Genomic DNA, 24,811 nt, shown 5'->3' on the forward strand with positions numbered 1-24,811 from the left:
CCTATTTTTCATTATTTTACAAAAAATACTATTTTAGTGGAGCGAAGCATAGCCATGTTAATCCCAAGTTGCAACATCTGTCCTTATTAAGTGATAGTATTTTGCAAAGCTAGTCTATGGTCAACTCAAACTCCCCTGTCCATGAGAGACATGGGTTCCACCCCTGGGGTGATTAGTAACTTGTCTGTGTTTTTCCTAGTGAGTGACTATCAAGTTTTTCTTCTGAAGGTCAAAATACAGGTATACTGGACAGTTTCAATTTCCCTAACTTTAAAATCCTGTCATGCTATCCCTTTTATTTTTTATTTTTGTACTTTGAAATTCTGGTCCCAAGCTTTAATTTCTAATCACAACTGACTTGATAGTTTATCATGCAATCCTTTTTATTTTACTGATTTGCAGTAATACCTGTGTGTCATAAACAATTTAAAGTAAAGTACATTCAACAGCATTCAAGCTGGGTTTATACTAAGTACTATTGAAAATAACTGTTTTAATATGGTAAGCAACATTTGCATGTATATCAAGAAGACAGTGCTTATTTAACTATGACACTTAAATACTTCCTAAAAATTCATAATACTAAAGAATCATTTAAGAGGAAGCAGACAGCTGTTTTGTAATTCATTTTTTTTTTAATTTTATTTTTCAGGGTAATATGACTTCATGGCCTGAGGCTGAAAATGCAGAAATAGCTGAACAAGTAGCTGGCTTCAGAAAAGTGAAGAGTAAGCTGGATGCTGAAATTGAAATATGGGATGAGACTAGCAATGACATAATTGTTCTTGCTAAGCAGATGTGTAGGATAATGCTGGAAATGACAGACTTCACTAGGTAATTATGCTGAAATTATGAAAATGTGGATTTTTTGTTTATCATTATGTACAGCATCTGCTATTAAATACAAGTGAAATGCAAATGAAAATGAATTGCTGTGTGTCAGCTTATAACAACTTTTCATTTGGTGTAATCAATCCTTAAACAAATCTGAATCCATACTGAGTCCTTAAAAGAAATTTATATTCATTGAGACTTGATTCTGCTGAAGCACTTAAGTATTCACAATGGTGTTATTCGCCCATGAGCATTTCTTCTGATACTCCTTTAAATTAAGCATAAGCATTTTATTTAGAATATGAAATACATGGACATAGTGGGAGTTAATCTTGTTCTGTGAGCAGCCTTAATAAATACAGTATCATCAGAGGCAGTTAGTCCAAAACTTCTTATCACACTGTAACTTCCTGTCATCAGAATGCCACCTTCAGTTTGTTCCCCTTTTTATTCTGGCCTTATTGTCCTTTCACAGTTTAGAATTTTAAATATATATTAATTATGCAGTTATGCTAGATTGCATGCTATGCTACATTTACATTCATATTTTGTAAAGAATATAGTAATAGTTGTACTTTTACTTGTTGGTAATGGTGCCCTTTTTACGATGTTTGAACTGTTAGCCATTTAGTCCCTATAAATGGTGTATGAAAATTCAGGTGGGATACAGTTAAAAGAATAATGAAGAGTTATACTGATACTGGTAAGTATTATTAAACCACTTGGAAAAAGTGTCTGTGTGTGTGTGTGTGTGTGTGTGTGTGTGTGTGTGTGTGTGTGTGTGTGTGTGTGTGCAGTACACATCAGAATGAATAACAGGACTTTGATGTTTTTTAATCAATTTATTCATCATTAAAGATATCAATCTGGTATTCATTTTTACCTATCAGAGGTTTTTATGACTACTGGCATGTTTACTGAAATGTATAATATAGTACAATTATAAGTCCATTAATAGCAGAATTAGTATGTGGCATATAATTTTTCATAAGTAGAGATGAGTGGCACGATATGCAGAATGAGACCACTGGCATTTGAAATTCATCTAACTTTAATCAAGCATCCTTTCAGTATAATAGCATCAACTCTAGTAAATAATGCATCTGAATAAATGCCAATTTAGTATATTTCAGGAAGGACCTTACACGATTTGTAGATGTGGGTCTGGGTGTGCTGAATATATTACTAGAGATTGTGATACTGCTCAGTGTGTAGGTTACCTGCATGTTTCTGCTTAGGCTGTAGCTGTGTACAGATGTAGAAGGCAATGTATGAAACAGTACATGTGAATTTTATTTTTTATTTTATTTTATTTTACATTTGTTTACTGGGAAAGTCTGACTGGACACAGGTCCATTTTCAGTGGAGGCCCGGGAAGAAAAGCTCCAAAAGAAAAACAAACATTTGAATATACAAAATAGTAACAGTATTATACAATGCTCATCAACAAAGGATCATCATGGACCTTATAAATAAAGATATTGGGGACCTACAGACACTGGATCCTACCCAGTTTGGCTTTGTTAAGGGCAGATCCTGCCTCTTAAACCTGGTCGATTTATTTTAAACAGTCACCAAGGCCATTGACGAGGGGAAGGTGGTCCACACAGCCTACCTGGACCTCGCAAAAGCCTTCTATACAATACCCCACTCGGGCATTATAAATAAGTTCACCAGCTTAAATATAAACCCCTATGTCACTAGATGGGTTGCAAACTGGCTCAAGGACAGAACCCACATGGTTAGAATTGCTGGAGCCATGTCAGACTCCAAACCAGTTACAAGTGGCATCCCACAAGGCTCAGTCCTGGGACCTCTCTTGTTCGGTATATATTTCTCAGAGGTACAGGCCAACACAGAAGGACTGTGGCTGACCAAGTTCGCAGATGACTGTAAACTGGGCGCCATAATCGACTCTCCAGCTGACACAAGCATCCTCCAAAAGGGCCTCATAGAAACAGACAACTGGTGCCAGAGCCATGGCCTCAAGCTAAACGCCAAAAAGTGTATAGTCATCCCCTTTGCCAAAAACAAAGTGCCCACAAATTACCACATAAGTGGTAATCCATTAAGTACAGAAGAAGTAATTAGGGACCTGGGGACCCAAGTTGATAGCAATCTCTCATTTGACAACCACGTGGCCAAAGTGGTTAGAAAAACATTTTATATAGCCCACCTAATCATGAAGGGATTCACATCTAGATCAGGGAGGTCATCGTGCCTCTTTACTCATCCCTCATCAGGCCCATAATTGAGTACAATGCCCCTTTTGGGATGTACCTTACCAGACACCTGCAGCAACTGGAAAGACCCCAAAAGTACCTTACCAAGAGGATCAAAGGGCTCAAACAGATGCCATATGCTGCCCGGTTAAAGAAACTCCAGCTCTACTCAGTGGCATACCACCTGCTCAGAGGCGATCTGTGCCTGACGTATAAAGCCATGTCCAACCCGGAATTAATGGACATGCTGCACCTCAGAAAATCCAAATCCCATCGAGCTATGTGCTCGAGAGACTTGAACCTCAGCACTGAAATAAATAGGACATGCTGGAGAGACAGATTCATAACCCAGAGGCTCCCTTCACTTTGGAATAAAATCCCAGTCCAGGTTAGGCAGAGTCCCTCATTGACTCTCTTCAAGAGGAATCTAGATGAGTGGATGGGGGATCGTAGGTTTACCCCGGGTATCACTTCTGTGTCACTGTTAGACAGAGGCACAGTATACTAACCTCAAAAAAGGGCATAGCAAAATTAATTTAAAATGGGTGGTGAAAGCCAAACACACTCTGGCTAGGCTTATAAATGCCCTAGGGCAGATAGCCTAGTATGAACCTATGAACCCAATGCATTATAATATAGGAGAGAGCCTTAATAGCTTTTACATACATCAGTAAAAACAACGTAGCAGAGATTAACAAGTCATACAGTAATCCATGTAATACTATGTATATGTAGTTGAAGTTCCAAAACAATGTCTTAATGCGGATTATCTTGGGGAGTTACATGAACATAGCCATTTATTTAGATAGTGTTTTTTTTGAAGTGAGAAGTGGAGGTGGTAGACGTTATTCCATTTGGTAGTGATTCCAATTGTTGGCAATGTTACTGGCAAAAAGGAATGAAAGAAGCAAAGAGGCAGTGCAGTATCAGAAGCTGTAGTCTACTTAAGGTTGGTGTTCTAAAATAAACCCTTAATCTGTTATCTCTGTCCATTTGCTTTTATAAAATGTGCCTTAATGAGCATTAATAAACTTATTTGCAGCTAATTTCTTTGTTTTTGGGAATGCTGCATGGTACAAAAGGAGAATACATAGACTGAAACCCAGGTGATCGTAGTTCATTTAATGGAACACAAAAGTCAGGCAGAAAGGGATGGGAGTGAGTGGCTAATTGTGATTTGGCCATCCAGGAGGACAGCTGTCAGAAGTGATCCACTGCTTTCATCTTAAGCATTCGGGAGGTAGATGTTCTGGGAAACAGCTTTAGCTTGAGATGCTGGTTTGGTGCTAATAAACCATTATGTCGCCTTAAATATAGTTGTATGTTGTTTTTGCGTATGCACACCTTAGAGGACGGTACTGTAGGCCCTTGCAGTGGTCTCAGCATCCACATCATCACCAGTGGAGCAGGGTTAAGGGCTTACCATTAAAAATGTCTGTTCCCTCATTTGTCAGATGAGAAGATCAGACAGGTAAACAAAATGTATGTACTGAAACTAGCTAAAGATCCAATGTGAGGGCAATTAAGTACCATCCTTAAACATGGATGGCTCTACTCTTTAGATGGTGAAACCCAAACACCCTGCTCATTAGGGACAAAGGTAACCAATAAAAAGCAGTGAACTGCAATCACAGAATGGACATGAAGAAGGAATGAGAGGGACCGAACACCCTTCATGACTTTTGGATAACAGCCATCCTTGAGTTATTTCACTTGTTTCCTGTCTGAACTAAGATGAGCCACCATAAGTCAAGCTCCAAAGGGTGATCTGTGCTGCTGTTCAGATGGGGAAGATGAGGGAATTCAATGATAAGATTGTCACTGGTCTGATGGTGAGCTCACATGAGGGCCAAAAATCAAAGGAAACACTCATAGCAGTTGGAAGTGCAGCACTTACTCTGTAGACTGTACACTGCTTCCCTTCAGTAGGATGAAACAAACATGAGCAAGCCTGACAGTTCAAACAATGAACAGAGATTCATAAAGAAAAAAGAAAATGGAATTGTAAAACTTGATTTTATATCTTTCAAGCATGCATCTAAGTTGCAAACCCAAGATGTGCGTGTGTGGTTACATCTCAACATCAATATTATTTATGAGTAGTAATTTTGAGATCAGTATACCATGGAGAAAGGGAATAGTTTGTGAAACTGCCTTCTTGTATTTAGTAAATGTCTATGTTATTGGTCCCTTTATTTCAGTTCTGTAATCAGTGACCTGTACAGAAAGGGAATAGTCTGTGAAATTGCTTTCTTACATTTTGTGAATGCCTGCTTCATTTGCTGTCTTACTTTAATTCTGAGATCAGTGTACCATGGAGTAAAGGAATAGTCTGTGATGCTCTTTTCTTGTATTTAGTATATGTTTAGTTTAATTTTGAGATAAGTGCATGATGTTGTATGAGAAATAGTCTGTCATACTGCTTTCTTGTATTTAGTATATGTTTACTTCATTTGTCCCTTTAGTTTAATTCTGAATTTAGTGAACCATTGAGTATGGGAATTGTCTGTGAAACTGCCTTCCTATATTTAGTAAATGCCTGCTTCATATGCCCCTTTAGTTTAATTCTAAGATCAGTGTACCATGGAGTAAGGGGATAGTCTATGATGCTGCCTTCTTGTATTTAATATATGTTTACTTCATTTGTCCTTCTAATTCAGCATCATTGTTAGTGCAGGCATAGTGAATCTGCCTCCATTGACAATATGATACACTGGTTAGAATATGTCCCTTGTCTAAGAAATCCAACCAATCACAATTTTATTCTGTCAGAGAGTATTTTGGTATTTTTCCTTATGCTAGAGTCCAGCAATATCTTTACACCTGACAGATGCAGAAGATGATGTAACATATACCCAGTGGGTAGGTACAGTAAATTTTATATAAGCCATCACTCTGAAGTAAGTGATTTCAATGTATGCCAAAAGCATTAATGCATAAGAGCATAAGGAAAATATAAAACCTGTGATATGAGAGGCCTAGATCCCTAGTACTCAAGTCTCACTTTGTTGAGACATTTCATTGGAATGGACTAAGTGAAAAAAGCAAACGATCATCAGGTGCTCATAAAACGACTTCCAGTTGTTTACTGCTATTCTGCAAAACTGGTCATCTGTGATGCTGAACAACTACTCAAAGCAACATTTCCAAATCTGTCTTTTAAGTTTACTTCTCTTCATCAAAAGTCTGTCCATTTCTTTTCTGCGTATATATATATATATATATATATATATATATATATATATATACATATATGTGTGTGTGTGTGTGTGTGTGTGTGTGTGTGTATTCTACAGAGACAGACATACCTTAAATGTAATTCAAGAAATCACTGCCTGGTCATGTTTTGTTATATTTCATGAAAACAGCATATATGTATTTACATTTATCAAATATTGTAATTAATTTCTAAACTGATTTGCTTTATTATGGCACTTAATATTAATAATCTGTAATGTCAAATGCAAAGTAAAGAGCAGTTCAGTGTAATGTATTAAATAAGATGTCCATTTAATAACTACAAAGTTTAATTATAGTTTAATTTTCTTATTATGAGCGGTAGCAAATGCATTGGCATTCTTTGCTTTATTTGTGGAAAAGTGGCCCTGTAGTTCATAGAGTAGTACTATGCTAACTGCCCTTGCGAGCCATTTTAAGCCTAGCCGATTATCCCTTGTGAGACTCAAACCCTGCACCTTCTGTTTGTAAGGCAAACACCTTAACCATTAGGCCACCCTCCCAAACCTAGGGTTTGATAAATTCCCTTTTTGAAATATTTTTTTGAGAAAACATTCTACTTTCTAAAAGTCAACAAGAGCTGTGGAGTTCATGGCAAAATCCATATTAAGTCATTTGCAAGTATTAGAATTCAGTGAGCCCAACATTTTCAGTTATATACAGTGATTCAAGCTAGAAAATTGCGCAACTATAAGGATGGTGCTTGACTTGTATCCTTTCTAATAACTCAAAATTTCAACTCTACTTATTTAATAAATGACATATGGACATTAAAAAATGTTAATAGGCAAAAAACAGGCGTATGCAGTGGCTGATAATGTTGGCCCAATATCAAACTTTCCATCTTACATTTCTGTTTTTATTTTTAAATGTAACTGAAATGACAAAATCCAAAGCCAAAAAAACAGAGGAATCATAACATGATATTTCCAAAAGAATTTGATTCACAGATAACTGGAATGGTAGTAAAAACTCAAGTAATTCAAACAATCAGCAAAGCGCTTTTGTCCATAGAAATTAATCGGGACTTTTTCAGAGTATTTACTTCAATGGGTGATTGGTAAATATAAACTAATCAACCAATCTCATGTCCTTGTGATTAATAATAAATAGCTCATTGCAATAATCAGGATAGCATTAATAAACACATCAAAATATTATGTCATACCAATAAATAACCAAATATATACCTACTCCAACTGTCAAAATCAGTTTCCTTATATCGATCAAATAAATACATTCAAAAACTTAAAAAAAAAAAAATTATAACTGAAGAACTGAATGACAGCAGCCATAGTTATTTTAAAGTGAACCAGTGCATATCTTTAATACAGTCTGTGACTCCATGTCTTAATAATTATATATCTGTAATGATGAGAGCTGGTTAACCTTAAAACAGCCATGGCTATACATCATTCAGTTCTTTAATGATTATTTTTTTTATCAAATTTTTAATGTATTTATTAGATTGATATGATAATGAAATTGATTTTGACCATTGGAGTACAAATTTTTTGCATGTTTGTTTATTGATATAACATTATGTTTTGATGTGTTCATTAATCATCCTAATTATTGTAACATGTTGATTAATTATTCATCACAAGGACACATGTTTGGTTGGTTAGTTTATATATACCATTTGCCCTTTGGTGAAGTAAATACTCTGTAAATGTTCTGATTAACTTGTACAGATGAAAGCACTTAGCTAATTGTTTGAATTGAGTGTTTACTACTGTTCTGGTTATTGATGTATTAACCTCTGTTGAGATATTGTGCTAGGACTCCTCCATTTGTTTTTTGATTTGTAAATAGTGTTTAATGGTCATTTCTTTACAAATTGAGTAATTTAGTTTTTCCTCACTCCCATATGCTATGCTAAAATTACCCACGATAATTAAATAACCACCTAACAAAAACTTACCATAAAAAAGCCAGGTGCATGTCAAAATATATCTGCAGCAGGCTTCTCCATCCCTGTGCATTTTTTTTTTAATTTTTCAAGCAGTTCTGTAGCTTCAAAATAGAACTTGCAAAATAGATGCCGTCTCCTCACAGGTGTTAAAGCCTAACTGTCCAAAACAGACATGTTTCTCTGCATCCCAAATAATACTGCCAAAGCAGTATTGACTTAATGTAACATGCCACAGTTTAACAGCTGATTGCCCAAAGATAGATTAGAAATTTCAGAGTTGCAAATTAAGAATGTATTTGGTACATGAAAAGCTAAATTTTCAAGAGTTTGACAGAAAAGTAGAGAGATAGTCAACCATAGTACTTTTTGTTTATCAGTCAGTACAGAAGACTAATGCTCTGAGATGTTAATCAGTTGCTTCTTGCAGCCAGGAATAGGGTTTGATGTCTTCTATCTTCATTTGCTACTTTGAGACTGAGTAACTCATTTAACCAGACAGTGGGACTGGGCTGTCAAGAAAAGGGAGAGTCTGTCCAGCAGGTTTACCCATTCAACAAACACATCAAAATAAGTAGATAAACAACAAACACGCAAATGATTAAACAAGCAAAGAAACTGGGTTCAGGCAACAGTGAGTCAATATTTTTTTCCACATTTTGTACACATATTAGCCTGACCATCTGGTCACAACACCTTCCAATTGGAGACTTATTCCACTAATAGTTTATAGCCTAAACATCCTACAATACTACATGTGGTCCACCTTCATCTTTTAAAAGATGTCAGAAAGAAATATTCATGAGCAGATCATTATCTTTGACTTTTGATAACAATACTGTAGTGGCAATTTATTATAATCACAGTGTAGGTATGCATTTGGGCACATCTCTGCAGCTTAGGTTTACTGCAATAAGTCTCCAAGTTCGATCATACTGGCAATTCCCTTTGAGAATGTTATCCACATTTGGGCTCAAATGGTGCTTCTTTGGTGGGACTTCTACCAGATTTTCCTTAAGGATGGTCATAGTGACAGTGGCTGCTTAGGTCATCCCTCCTCAGCTGTGTATTACAGTTAACAAGCTGTTAAATGAACTATGGTACTCTGGGTTGGACTCAGGACTTTATTCCTCTGTGACAGAGAGCCAAGCTTTGAAGGCTTTCATTTTGCAAATTTTTCCATGCCACATTTGCCTCATATACAGACAGATAGCTCATGATGGAACAGTTTTATTATTTTAGCCTGGTATACCTCATCTTTCTTTAACGTAGCATATATTTGAGTTTGGATAATACTGGGCTTATAAATTTCTTGTTATTAAATCACAGGCCTTCAATCTCCACTATCACATATATATATATTGATGATGAGGTCATTTTCTTATTTTAGCCAAAAGTAACATTTCTGTTTTCTTTCAAACACATACTACTACATTATGCTTAAAATATGGCCTATAAGCTTTTTGCCATTATAGCAGATGCCTTCAGATTCCACTTGTCTCCTACACTCCAACTATTTAATACATTCCTCTGAAAACAGTACATCTGCAGGAATTTTTATTTAAGTACCACTAGCTTTATACTTTTGCCTAGCATTATTTTATAACTATGTACTCTTGTTACTCCATAGTAGACTGTGTCTTGTTACTCCATTGCAGATTATGTTTGGTACATAGTTTAGATTTGATGCAACACATCAAAGAATAGGGATCTGCATGATCAAATTCCAGTCTCGCACCTCATGTGTGGCACATTGTTCCTCCTCCTCCCCCCTCACATACCTTACTAAGTTATATATATTACTCTGTAGCTGTACTACTTTGGACAATGCAGAACTATTTGGGTTATGGCAAAACAAAAGCATTTTTTTCTCTACTGTCTCGTGAATTCAGATAGGCAAAAATACTTTTCCAAATTAAATATCCAGAAACTACATGACCAATGATTTATGCTTTGGATAACTATTTATTTACCTATTTTTAAGTCTTGTGAAATAAAATTAACAAGAATTTCTATTTTCTCTTTTTGACAGTGAATCTGTTCTTGATAGAATAAGTTGAGGGGATTATGAGTTTATAAAATTGTTTTATTTTGTATAGCAAAACAAGTAAACAGACCTGTAGAAATTTGGGGTGTTTAACATTTAGTAGGCTGAGCTGTTGCAAAATCCCTGCCTATATCTTTATAATTCTATGCGACAATCTTCAGTCTCCTCCTTGAAGATGTATTCAGATGCATATTTTAACATTAAAAAAATCTTTTAAACATTTTAGTTACTTCCAGGCTTAGCTATAATGGCTTTGCTTCTTGCCTCTTTCATTTGTAGGTACCATGCCACATCATATTTTGATTCTTACTCCCCAGTCTTCATCTCCATGAATGCAGTTTTCCTGTTTTTAGCAAAAGATAAATTGAGTCTTAATGAAGATCCTTTTTGTCACTGATTGCTAGCACTATGAATTTGAAGTGGGGCATTGAGAGGTATCCCATGTTAAATATGCAAGGAAGCAAAGAATGTAAAATGGAAAAATGTGGACACTGCAAAGGTTGTACATTTATTAATTATTCCTCTTTTGTGAATGTAGTGAGTTATAGTAATGCTGTAGTAACCAGGGACAGGTACAATTGAGTTGTTTACATTGCTACATGCCTTTAGGTATTTTATACAGGTAAAACAGAAAGAAAGTTGAGTGCAATAATTTTTTAATGTATGAGGGACATCAAACATAAAGCATCAACTAATGCCCTAGCAAAATATTCTGTTAGTTGCAAAAAATTAACAAATTCATTTTTTTATTTTAGAGAAGGTATCTAAGAACGTCAAATAAGGTGATTGGGAACCATAAATTGAGCAAAGGGAACTAAATGGGCAAATCAATTTAATGCCACTCAGTTCTCAGGTTTAAATAATGGTCTATCAATTGTAAGTATACTGTTTTTTGTTAGTTATTATCAGTTTCTACTTAAAAAAAAATCTTACTGAAAAAATGGTTATATTTTTGTCATCAGTTAAATGGTATTTACTGTGCAACAATTCTATATATTTAAAATATTTAACACAAATATTCAAGATATGTAGTTAATATATGTAATGTACTTACTATGTTACCCATATAGTACTGGAATTCTTGTTCAGCTTTTCAGTTTTTGCTACATTAGAGTTGATTTGTTTTTTTTTCCATTCAGTAGAATTAATTTGTTATTAATGTAATGAATCTTATGAATAAGGAGTCAACAAGTAGTTCCGTGATTATAAATTTTTACTGTGCCATTTTCTTTTTTTTTTTTTTTTTTTTTTTGACAATCTGTCTGGTTTTCTATCACTTTAAGACTTGAAGGAATGAATTACAATGATGAGATCTGGTTTAAAGAGGAAATGTGATAGAATGGTTTATTTTAAATATTTGTTTTTTTTTATTTGTTGAGTTAGTTCTAATGAAGTCCATTATGGACAAAAACACTTAATTGTGGTCTCTGACTATTTCTGCTACTCCGTTTAGATATGATGGGTTTATTCATTGCCTCTTTCCCTAGTTCATGCCACATCATATCATAGATTGTTTCTTACCGCCCATTTATCATCTTTGAGAATATATTTTTCCCTGTTTTTGGCAAAAGAGAAATTTAGTCTTCACAGTGATCCTTTCGGTCATTGTATGTAAGCATTATTCTGCATCTGCTCCAACATGTGGTATTACTCAGAAGACAGCTGCACTTTTCTGAGTTTCTTACTTTAATTTTTCCCAAGTCTTTTGGATTTCTAATACCATGACAAGAAGGCATCCCATTCCTAAGTCAAATAAAGTTCATGAAATGAGTATTGTTTCACTGCTTGATCTTATCCAAAAGTGCTTTTCAGTGCACCCACAATGTGCCCAGAATTGATTCCTTCTGTAATTCATATGGAGTTACATGTATGGGTAGTGTAGCTAAATATGACTGATTGCTCTTATTAGTATTGGAACTGTCTGGGTATCCTTCTTCCACATTTCCATCATTTCTACATGTAAATCCTGTTATTTTATGACTTTGTCTCTCTGTACATAAGACACATAATCACTGGGTGTAGCAATTTCAATGATCAATGCTACTTTTGTCTTCATTTCATGGACTACTGCATCTCATTCTCTCACGTCTAATTTTTGAACTTTTGACAATGGGCGATCCCATGTGACATAGTCTTCATCATTCTCTACTTTGTGGCTTATGTTTCCAATGCTTCTCAGCTACTTCAATATTGTAATATTTGCGCAATCCCCAATGCAACAGTCTTGCCATGTTATCATGACTTTCAGTATACAAGCCCTTTGCCATTAATGTATTTTACCCAACAATAAAATGTGCTGCTGTTTCCACTTCGGTTCTACAAAACCTGCATTTGTCTGTCTCTCCCACATGCTCAATGGACTTTGTAAACCAATGTGTACATAGCCCAGTATCCTGGACCACCTGTATTAACCTTTCATCTTTAGGTTTAAATTCACCTGTCCTTAACCACTTCATCAGATTCTGATTGACATGAGGTTGTTCCAGAAGTTTTCTGTACTTTCAACTATATTTATGCCTTTTCCACATTTCTTACCTTCTCGTCTGATCCTTCTCCTTGTGTTCATTTTTTTGTAGTTTTTGCTCATTCAGTCGCTGCCTGATTTTTGTCTACTTTTGGTTTGAGTTCCATACCTGCTTGACACCGATATGCATCTGCTAAACTAAGCAGTGAAGTGATTTTAGCTTTGGCCTCATGTTTTAAAACTTTCACTACTTCTGGATCTGGTCAAGTCAGCAGATATGTATGCAGTCCTACAATTGCAGATGTACACATATAATCCATTTCAAAAAAGGCGGATATATCCTTCAGAATGAGGAATACCTCATTTATATATCTCCAATATAACACAAAGAAGCAGCAGTGACAGTCACTTGGAAAATCCCTCTCTGAATTTGTATCCCTGCAATAATAATTTATCCTTAATTATAGCTTATCTGCGAAGTGGTTTGCCACTGTAACATGGTCACTGTAATGTAATTGATCAGTTTAGGATGCATCTTGTACATCTGTAAGCACTGCTTCAACAATGAATGTGGGATGCTGCCAAATGCTTTCTTTGTAATCTGTCCATGCCATACTTATATTCTTCCCCTTTTTGTAATTCTTCATTATGACTTTATTTAAAAGTGAATGATCTTTTATCCCAATATGACTTTCTTGAATTTACCCTTTTTTATATTGCCATGATTGGATTTTCTTCTAAATGAATGTTAATTCTGTTGGCATCAGTTCCAGTATATATTTTATTTAGTTTACTATTGAAATGTCGCTGTGGAATTGTATGGCTATGAAGTATTCGAACAACAGATGTTCAAATACTTCATATGTGTGCAGGTTACATGAGCGAATGTCATATTTGCGAATGGGCTGTGCATTTGCAAATATAACGTTCACTCATGTAAAGGGATCACTGTACAGTGCGGTTAGGGAAACATATCCATTTCCTTACTGTAGTGCGATCTCAGAGTTGGAATATTAAGTTAGGGGGGTGTGGGGGGGGTGCAGGGGGGCTTGCCCCCCTGCATAAATGGGATGTTAGGTGTAGGTATTAGGAAATTATGACAAGGGTGGCATTGTTGTTAATGCCGTAAAATGTCATTGTCGACATTTTCGGCATTAACAGCTGTTTTTCAACAATAGGACCGTTGGGTTACTTGTAGTGTTGGTAAAACACTTTGGTTATCCGTACCATTTTTATTTTAATTTTTGAGATATTGATAGTCTTTTTCTTCTTTCTGACTTTTCCGGTTAGGGGTCACCACAGTGGATCACTTGTCTGCTCGTGATTGGCAGTGGAGTTTTACAGTGTTGAGTTGCCAGCCCGGCTCACAGCCTTCCACAGAAGGCACACACATGCACACACTTACACCTAGGGCCAATTTAGAGTGTCCATTCCACCTACAGCATGTCTTATGGATGTGGGAGGAAACCGGAACACCCAGAGGAAACCCACATAACCACAGGGAGGACATGCAGACTTTGCACAGAAGGCACCCCAGCCGAAGATCGAACCGGAGAACCTCTTGCTGTGAGGTGGCAATGCAAAATGCTGCACCACCGTGACCGCCCTTTCGAGATATTGATAGTAAACCAGTTTATTTATCATAGGAAGGGAAGTTATTGGTCTATTGTTTTTAGGATAGCTTGCTGGTTCACACCTAAGGAGAAATATTACTTTTCCTGTTGCTAACTGGGTTGGTCTGTTTGCAATACACATACAAGTAGTTCATACTCAGGGCTAAATTTTTGTGCATAGATGTCAATACTTTTAGCCAGAAGTTAGGTACGGCATTTGGGCCTGTGATTTTCTATGTAGAACTCTTTCATAATTTTGTTCCAGTTTCTCTGGCCATTAGTTCATCCCATTTCATATCATGTACATTGGAACATCTTACTGTTTCTTTTACTTCTCTATCCATTCAGCATCTTTGTTAAGTTCCATAGGGTCTTCACAGATATTGCACCAAAATGTGTCTATTTCTTCTTTTTATTTCTGCTGGTGTTTCTTTTCCTTTTGCTTTGTTTCCCAGTTCTCTTTATAACTTTTTGGGTCATCGATGATTTGCTTATTTTGTACTTTTCCTTTATATTTATCTGCATATCTTCTAAGTTTGTCTGCCTATGCTAACATTAGTTTATTATTTCCAATAGTGTACAATAGATCAGAATATTTTCTGATACTGCTCATTGCTTTTATCATGTCTATCTTTCTAATCATTTTTGTTGATCTGTTCCCTCTTCTATACTCTTCTAACAGTGGCACTTCTTGTCTTAATTGCTTTATACTTTTCTGCATCCGATGCTTCCAGAATAGCATTTGATTTCTTCCTTTACTTTCCTTTACTGATCTATGTTTTTGCAGTAAGACTTTTATCAGTTATTAATTTAGCTGCACAGTAATTTATCCTGTTTACATTTGTCATATCCCATAGATTTCTGTTAATAGTCTTGATTACTGGGTTCACTTATTTTATCAGATTTTTAACACTTTGGACTTTCTGTAATCTATTTCTTTCATTCATCTTAATGTTTAATCCATCCCTATTAAATCAAGGAACTGTTCATTTGGATCATTTTCTTCTAAACTGAGGGCACGTTATTTATTCTGTGTTTCCTCCATTCTCCATTTTGGGATATGTGATGGCAGGGAAACCTACAACTCATTCAGATTTTAGGATTATGGAAAAGCAACACATTGTTTTGTCTCTGTCTTGTGCGTAGCTTAGGAAACATAATGCTCAGAGGGAAAACATTTCTGAAAAAGGGTGCAATATTATACTTAACAGCATTCAGATTGATATATCCTTTCCAAATGGTGTCCTTGTTTATCAACATTACCGACTAGTCTTACTCATCTGCTATCCCTATTCTGTACTCCTTGTAAAAGCATTTTTGGATGCTGACAGATTGTCTACATTTCCTGAATCTAGCTTGGCAACATATTTTCATTCATAAATCAGTAATTCAGAATTTCCTTTTGCCAGAATCTGTTTTACATGAATTAAAGATGCAAATTACAGCCATTATCATCTACAAAATTATTAGACTATTGTCAGCTTCTTTTATCTCCTCTGTTTACAAATGATTACATACATACAAACTTCCCATAACTAGCTTGGATAAGCTTAATCAGTGTTGCATTTCTAGTTCTTAGCACAGAATGTTTTTATCCAAATAATATCCAATCTAATGGTATGTACTATAGCCTCATTCAGTCATTACTTATACTCGTCAATTTATATATGACAATGGTGACCACAGTGCAAGCAAAAAATGATTGGTTTCAACAATTGGCTAAGTTTCTGGTATCATCCTAAGGAGATCTAGTATCTGTCTGCCTGGGATGACATGATTGAGAGACCTCTATGCTTTGCCAGAGATGGCCTGTATCTGTCATCCATGGGCTTCCAGATACTGCCAAGGCTCTTGCCACCCCTATATTGCCTTTTTTAGGTGGTGTTCCAGAGAGCAAATTTCCACCATAATAGCTACAAACAAATGCAATCTGAGGGTCATGCTGCTCAAAGCTAGAAGTCTAAATATCAAAATGCACTTGCTTGAGCACTCCTTAAAATGGAGAACATTGACATTTGTGCTGTAACAGAGACCTGGTTCAAGGCAGCAGAAAACACCCAGGCACTGCCAGGCTACAATTCATTCCACACCTTTCAGCCCCAGAACTTGGAGTGGTGGTGGTGTTTCCATGTTCATAAAGAATGTGCACATCTCCAGACTGGTAGCCCAACATAACGCATCACAGATACTTCAGTTGCAGCTAACATTGGGTAAGACAGAGATTCAGGTCATAACCTGTTATAGGTCCACAACTATGTCCCAAGAGTCACAGTCCATGTTCCTAAGCACCCTGGAGAGTATTAGGGTCAACCTAACACACTCATACTGGGTGACATCAACTACCCCTCCATTAACAGGGAAAACTACTCATGTACCAGTACACTTGCCCAACGTTTCCTGGAATTCATTAATTCCAATGCCCTGGACAAGCTTGCTCTTACCCCCACTAGAGGTAGCAACATCCTTGAACTGGTCAATACTAACATGGGCAACTGTTGCTCTACACCAGTAGTCAACTTCTCCCTGGTTAGATCCGACCACAAACTAATCACCTTGGAAATTCACATCCCTCCCACCCCTCCACCTCTCACAAAGGTAACCACCATGAAAAACTTCTCCAAAGCTAACTTTGGTCTCCTAAAAACAGAGGTGGCTAACTAAACAGTACTCATGCAAATGGAGAATAGTTGCATGACCACCAAATTATACACCAATGCACCGTACGAACACATACACAAATACGCAGATCTTGCCATACCCAATAGAACCAGGACCCTCTCCTCCAAAAAAAGGAAGCCAATCTGGTCCCCTGCCATAAACAAACTCTACAACAGAAGGAGGAAACTGATGCTGAATAAGGTGAAGTCCCAAGACTGGAAAAACTCCCTTATCAGCCTCAAACAAAAGTTGAGATCCCCCCATCAAATCCTCTAAAGTTAGCTATGAAAACAGAATTGCAGCAGATAGTAAAGACAACCACAAGGTATTCTATAGTTAAGTAAAGAATCTTCACAGTAATACCCAGATTTGCTCTGAGCTACTGCACTCCTATACCGAGCCAACAGATATTGCCAATATACTGGCCAGCAGATTCATTGCCAACTTTACCCCCCCCACGGACCAATCATAATACCCCATTAGCCTGACAAGTTTGATATGCAAAGCTATGGAATGCATCAGCATGGACCTATTAAACAAGGATATAGGGAATCTCCAAACTCTGGATTCTACACAGTATGGTTTTGTGAAGCGTAGATCATGCTTGCTCAACTTGGTTGACTTCTTTGAGTCAGTCACCAGAGCTGTGAATGAAGGCAAGGTGGTTCATACAGCCTACCTTGATCTGGCCAAGGCCTTTGATACCATTCCCCACTCAGGAATCATAGGAAAAAGTCACTAAGCTAGGCATCAGCTCCTATATCACTAGGCGGGTTGCAAACTGGCTCACAGATAGAACCCACAGTGCGAATGTAGCTGACTCCAAGTCAGATTGCTGACCAGTCACGAGTGAAGTCCCACAGGGATTGGTCCTGGTTCCTCTTCTGTTTGGTATCTACTTCTCAGAAGTCCTGGCCAACACGAAAGGACTCTGGTTGACAAAGTTCACAGACGATTGCAAGTTTGGAGCCATTATTAACTCCCCAAGTGATGTTGACATCCTACAGAAAGGCCTCACTGAGTCCAACGACTGCTGTTAGAACCATGGCCTTAAGCTAAATGCCACAAAATGTGTCATCATTCCCATTGTGAAAAACCCAGTTCCTAAGAATTACCGCATCGATGGTAGTCCACTGAACACAGAAGGTACTATAAGAGATCTGGGAACACAGGCTGACAGCAACCTCTCTTTTGATCACCACACTGCCACTGTGGTCAGAAAGTCCTTCTATGTGGCACATCTCATTACTAAGGGTTTTGCATGCAGAAAGAAAGAGGTCATTGTCGCCCTCTACTCTTCCCTCATTAGGCCAATGAGCGAGTACAATGCCCCATTTGGCATGTACCTCACTAGACACCTACAACAACTGGAGAGGCCACAAAAGTACCTCACAAAGAGGGTCCTAGGCCTTAAACACTTGTCCTATATGGATAGACTCCAAAAACTCCAACTATTCTCTGTCTCATACCACCCTCTTAGAGGTGATCTCTGCTTGACTTACAAAGCCGTGTCTGACCCAGCTCTGTTAGAAATGCTACATCTAAAGAAATTCCAATCCCTCCACACCACACACTCCAGAGACCTCAATCTCATTACCACAATCAACAGAACATGCTGGAGGGACAGGTTCATAACCCAGAGACTGCCCATGCTATGGAATAGACTTCCCATACGTGTGAAGCAGAGCACCTCACTGGCCCTCTTCAAGAGAAATCTTGATGAGTGGATGGGTAATAGAAACTGCACCATGGGATCACTCCAGTGGCTCTACTCGACACAGGCACTGGGAACTAAAGTCGGAAGGCACAATGCCAAGGTAATCCTATGGGCTAGGCTTGTAAAGGCTCCAGGGCCATTAGCCTAGTACACACCTATGAACCTATAATAAATACTTTTTATTTATTGAGTTTTTTCAGCATTGTTTTCCTCAATCATACTGTTTAGTCAACAACTCCATTGGCTTAAAGGGATAAAGTCTTGGCTATGACAAGGGTGACGAGTTTGATACGCTTCTGAGGTACGTGCTGTACCTGGCCAGTAGGAACAGGTCAGAGAGATGCATTGCTTGATCATCTTTACAGTGGGACTGGGCTTGTGGGTATGACATAGGTTCATATCTCTCACATTGCATGGGGTTGATATCAGGGGTATGAAAGAGATCACATCCTTGTTTACAGCACTGTTGCCCTGAACTTTGCTAAGTAGAGATTTGCTTGCTTTTGTGTTCCACGGAGTTTAGTTCTGCATTAATTTCTCTGCTTGAAAATTAGATATTGTGGATAGGACAGATTTAACTAATTAGATAAATTCTTCTTTCACGCATACTGTCTTTTCAAGCTTATTCTGTCATATAGATTTTAATGCATATTCTCTTTTAACTGCACTCTTAAACTTTATTTATAAGACTGTTTGCTTTTAAAACTTTATATCTGATTTATTAATTGGAGGGTACTCAATGTGACTAATTGCTGGTATCTACTTCTGATTGCCTAGTCTGTTCTGCTGGGCATTATCATTTAAGTTTGTAGTTATTTTATGTATTACTGAAGTGTGGAATATTAACTGTACACCCTAAAGTAATCTGGAATGGTGATAGTAATCTGTCTTGACCAGGATAGAAAGTTCTCCTATTGGAAACCATTACCACATTTTCCTATAAAGTATTATGTGCTTCAAATCCCTCCAAAGGACTTATCATGAGTGGACTTGTTTGGCAAGTACTGTTTTGTTCTAGCCGTGACATGCTGAACAATAGTTATGCTCGATGCTGCCTTTTTCTGTTGGCCATGGTCTCCACCAAAATAGGTTATAGACTCATGTAGCTGTGTGTGTGTGTGTGAATGTAATTGTTTACTAAAAATAGAATTACTGTGGGAAAAGGACAATGGAAGGCAATAAATTCAGTTCAAATGGAAGAAGGAAAGAAGCCCAAGCAACACTGTATATTTTTTGCATGATCTTGAAGCCCAGCTTCATTTACTAAGTTGTCCACTTTGTTCACCGATTTATTTGAATACAGATTTTATATTTCATTCTCCTTAGTGGTAGTGATGTAAATCTGGAGAACTTACCACCTGACAGGCATTACATAATTGTGCACAGTTGAGTAGATCAAACAACTTTGACCCCTGCCTATAATGACATATCAGTGGGAGTTTTAAGAATGCCCTTTAAAATAGTTTTGTTACAGCGGGTATGTGTAGCCTTACAACAAAATAGAAAGACAGAGGTATGGGTTGTACAGCAGTTATTTAAAATTTTAGTTGAATAGTTACAAAACAGCTAATTCTGATTTGATCACTTTGTCTATTACTGAGGGACTATTTCAGGGGGTAGGTATGGACACAGTAGTAATGTTTAGCACCCCATGCAGCACAAGTAAGAGGTGCATCTTAATGAGGGGTAAGTATACTATTAGATGCTTTGAGGAAGTGCCTCTGTCCTTTATTGATGAGGCAAAGGTGTTGAATGCTGTGCTAGAACTTTTCATCATGGTAGTTTTCCCTATTAAAGTACTGTCCAATAGAGCTGCCAGTTTCATGTCAAACCAGATGACGTGTTTGTGGAAGCCTTCCATGGTAAAACATTGAAAGTCTAACCACTACCACGAACAATCAACCAAACACTCAAATAAGCAAACTAGTGGAGTGTAATGGCTTAAAAGTACTCTAAAGACCATGTAGAGATCATTCTTTTACCAGTTCAGGCTAGTCTAGTCCAAGTATCTGCCCCATCTCCTTTTTCCATACAGAGCTACACCCCAGGAATTCACATGTCTTTTACATTTTGAGTTGCTGTATGGTCTTAAGGCAATTATGGTGCTCTTGACTTTAGTTTGTGGTGAGTATAAAGATGACTATTCCCAAAAGGAATTTTTTTGCATAATCTGTCTTAAACTTTAGGCCTAGGTTTACAGAGCTCATGGGGTTAACATTAGAACACTGAACAAGAATAAAACAGTCGCAAAAAGTCTGTCACAACCAGATACCTAGAGCCAACAGATACTCTGTTGAGTAGAAAGTGATGGTGCACATTTTTGTTTGACACAATAAACTGTAGGCAGCATGGAATGATTCTTTACTGTGGTGATATAAGTAAATAGTATCATCATAGCAGTGTTGCTAGGCCGGTGACATACACACACTGTAACATGTTAAGATAGTTAACTTACGCCATGATAGAGAGGCTAATCATCAATATTTAAGTGTTTAATATTTCTGGCTTTTAGTATGTTCCTACCTCATGTGGGAATCAAACACTTCAATTTGTATCTGTGAGGTGAATACTTTAAGCATTGTGCCAAAATCTGTTTCTTATACTTTGATACAAATGTGTTTATGTATTTAATATAGGCTTTTGTTTGTTTTTCTTTTTAGTGACATATCACTTTAAAAGTCTGAATTATTTTCCTGATGGAGAGTGCATTTTTATTGGGTATAGGCTTGTATATAATGACTTGCAGTTTGTGTTTTAATATCTCTGATGAAGTCTTTATACAAGGATGAAAGCGCTTAGATTGGTTAAAAGATTTTATATTACTGGACCTTATTCTTACTGTGAATATTTTTTTTGGATGCCTTTTACATCTTACCAGCTGTCTTGGTTCACTGGATGAGTTTGGTGGTGGTTGTGTTGATGTTTGTGTGTAAATCTGCATCTGTTTTAGGTAAAACTGTAAAAATCACTGAACTGTACATTAACCTTATAGAATATCTGTTTTTACTCCATGATAAGATAGCAAGGTGTAGTATATAAACTGTATGTATACAATTCACTTAAAAGGATTTTTCATTTATTTATTTATTTTTTTTTGTTAAGACTGCAATAAAGGGTATATGAGTTGTGCTTGTTTTTATGAGCAATGAGTGGTGCCATTGCTCTACCTTTGGCCAGTATGGAAAATTGGGACATTTTGTGTGTGTGTGTGTGTGTGTGTGTGTGTGTGTGTGTGTGTGTGTGTGTGTGTGTTTGTGTAAAATAATTTATTCTAAGCACAGTTACTGCGGATAAGGGTCTCCGGATGGCACTCGGTCCAGGAAAGCTAGGGTCAAAACCCTTATTCATCTTTTCATAACTTGCAAGGCAAAAGCAATTTATGGACCATAATTACCTTATCAATACCCACCCTCATAAATAAGCTTATGTATCCAAAAGGCAAAACATGCCAGGTCAGGTATTAATTTGTGGGGTCCCATCCAATCATCGTGTTTGTCTTAATGCAAACAAGAGTATCACTCTTTTGTTATGTAATGAAATATTATTTCAGAGGTGTGAGAAACCAATGAGTATAAAGTTTGTCCCTCCAGCTTGTCGAATGTATATGTTGAGAAATTCTGGTCTTTAGTGTGATTTTTTTGGAGCAATTTCTTTTGTGAATGTGTAACAGGTCAAGGAGGGTTAGACCAGTAACAGCACAGAATGCCTGGGATATACATCACTATATTGAAATCTCTAAGAGACAGAGAATTGGAACAGAGCTTTGAGACTGGCTTGGTAGCTCAGGTTCTTTAGTCCAGTGATAATTTGTTTAGGAACCTTTTGGATCTCTCTAGTTATGTGATGTATTTGGATACATCAATACTAAAATAGAAATTATATTCTATTGTTTGTCTGATCAGGGCACAGTATAGATATACGATTATTTCTTTTGCTCAGATGAGATTCTTTAATTATTCATTGGGCTAATAGAACAATCTTCTGACTGTGTTGCTACATGACAGACAAATGCTAGGGAGTTGTCTGTGAGGGTATTTCAATCTCTGATGACTTTCTTACATTGAAGTAGAATGCTGCCCATACTGTAAGCTCCTGTTGTGATTTTTTCACCAAGGATGAAACTGCTTCACCTGTTCACATTTAATCTAAAACCATTTCTAATACAGCATTTTTCATATAATTTAATCCTTCACCATTCTCTGTTCAGTGTGAAGCATGTTCTTGGATACAGATGATGTAGACCCATAGCCTAGAGTAATAGAGCATATTTCCTTCATGAACCTGAGGCTAGGCTTCTCTTATTAATTTTTAGTGATTCATTTGTGTGCACATTTTATATTTTAATTTACTTAATGCCAGTGGTGTTGATTTTAAGATCAAACCTTCTCGTGGCCACCACATTGCTATAGGTGGCAGATCAAATGTAGGGAATATAGCCCCTGCCCACCATCTTGTGGAATATAATTATTTTAATCATTCCAAGCTCTTCACAAAAACTACATCCTATTATGTTTCTTAAAATTATCTTGGTAGTTTGATGAAACACAACTTGATATGATAACATACATTTAGACCAGTGCACATACTGTGGTCTTAACATAGTTAATTCTTAGGGTCTAATTTTTGTCATGAATAAGACCAAGATAAGACTTGAGCAGCTTACAGAGATATGAATGTAGTTTCAGAGAGAGAGAGGAGTACTTCATTCATTCTCAGGGTCTCAAATGTTATAGCTAGGTTTCCAACAGTTTTTTTACCCTGCAATTAACTTGTCTGTGTCTATCAACTTGAAGTGCATTCATATTATCACCTCTATAGTTTCAATCAGCAGTAGTATAATCTTAGGTATTCACAACGTTCATTACATGAATTTCTGTAGTGCCAAAACAATCAATTTAATTTTGTATATTTGCTTCTACATCCTATATATCTTGTTGCAACACCTCATTTTCTTTTTTAAAACATTTTTTATAAAATGACCAAAAATTTCATAGAACTACAGACTTTATTGAAAGCAAATCTTTGCATAATGTTTTCTTTTCTCTGAAGCCACAATATTTGCACTGGGTTTGGTTTCTGACTGCATATGTGCCACTGTGTGTCATCCTGACTGGCATGCAGTGATTAGTGCTTTCAGCTGTATTTTTATTATTTTTAGCACAATTACAATTCATCCTTTTCTCTTTAACTTTCAGAGTATTATTTATATATACTCCCAGCTCTTCAGTCAGAATAGTTGGATCTTAACTCTAGATACACCAAAAGATTTTACTGGTGTCAAACTACCATCATTAACAATATGTCTCTGACCAGAAGCAAGACAGTTTGACCCCAATGCAATTGGATGCACTTTCATATTAAAATTCACATTTACTGTCTATGAGAATATTTATTAGACAGTTTGACCCCAATTAAATTTAATAAAAGCATTTTACTACTTAATATTTTAATTAGGAATTTTACATAGGAATTTAATATATTTAACATTTTAATATGTAAATGCGGAATTATTTAACATTTTATTTAATATCTAAATATAATTAAAATAATTAACAATAGTTTTAACATGTTAATAAAATAAATCAGGAATTTGTCATAGGAAATTAACACTTTTAACATTTTACATTACAATCTTAAGAAATTAATGTTAATATTATTTTATGTAGATCAAATGCAAATGTTTTAAACAGTTTAATATATATATATATATATATATATATATATATATATATATATATATATATATATATATATATATATATATATATATATATATATACACATATATATATATATATATATAAATTAAAGTTAGCCCATTAAGAAATTGTCATTTCTCTATGATTGTACCAGGTTACAGACCAATAATATTTTGTTATGTCTAATGACAGGTTATTTTCTGCTCATTTGTGTATGACTGTCATATGCTTCCATTACTCTTGGTTAGTGTTATAAACTATTATAAAGCCTTAAGATCTGCATATGGAATATGTTGATGCAGGGGTCAAAACGTCCTGTACCCACCTGAACTGATCATTTCTGATTCTCCATTGAGTTCTAGTTCTTTTTGTGATTATGGAAACACATTTCTAAACAAATTTTGTTTT

At 36.3% G+C, this 24,811-nt stretch overlaps 1 protein-coding gene across 1 annotated transcript in view; it reads left to right on the forward strand.

Moving 5' to 3' along the window:
- CTNNA3 (catenin alpha 3) overlaps positions 1–24,811 on the forward strand; it is a 2,496,777-nt gene that overhangs the window by 1,803,539 nt on the left and 668,427 nt on the right. Inside the window, exon 7 of the mRNA XM_044055603.1 lies at positions 653–834. Coding sequence (XP_043911538.1) covers positions 653–834 — 182 coding nt within the window. The remainder of the gene's footprint in view (positions 1–652; positions 835–24,811) is intronic.

Source organism: Protopterus annectens, chromosome 14.part0 (assembly GCF_019279795.1).
Source record: "Protopterus annectens isolate FY-2018-M chromosome 14.part0, PAN1.0, whole genome shotgun sequence".
Lineage (NCBI taxonomy): Eukaryota > Metazoa > Chordata > Ceratodontiformes > Protopteridae > Protopterus > Protopterus annectens.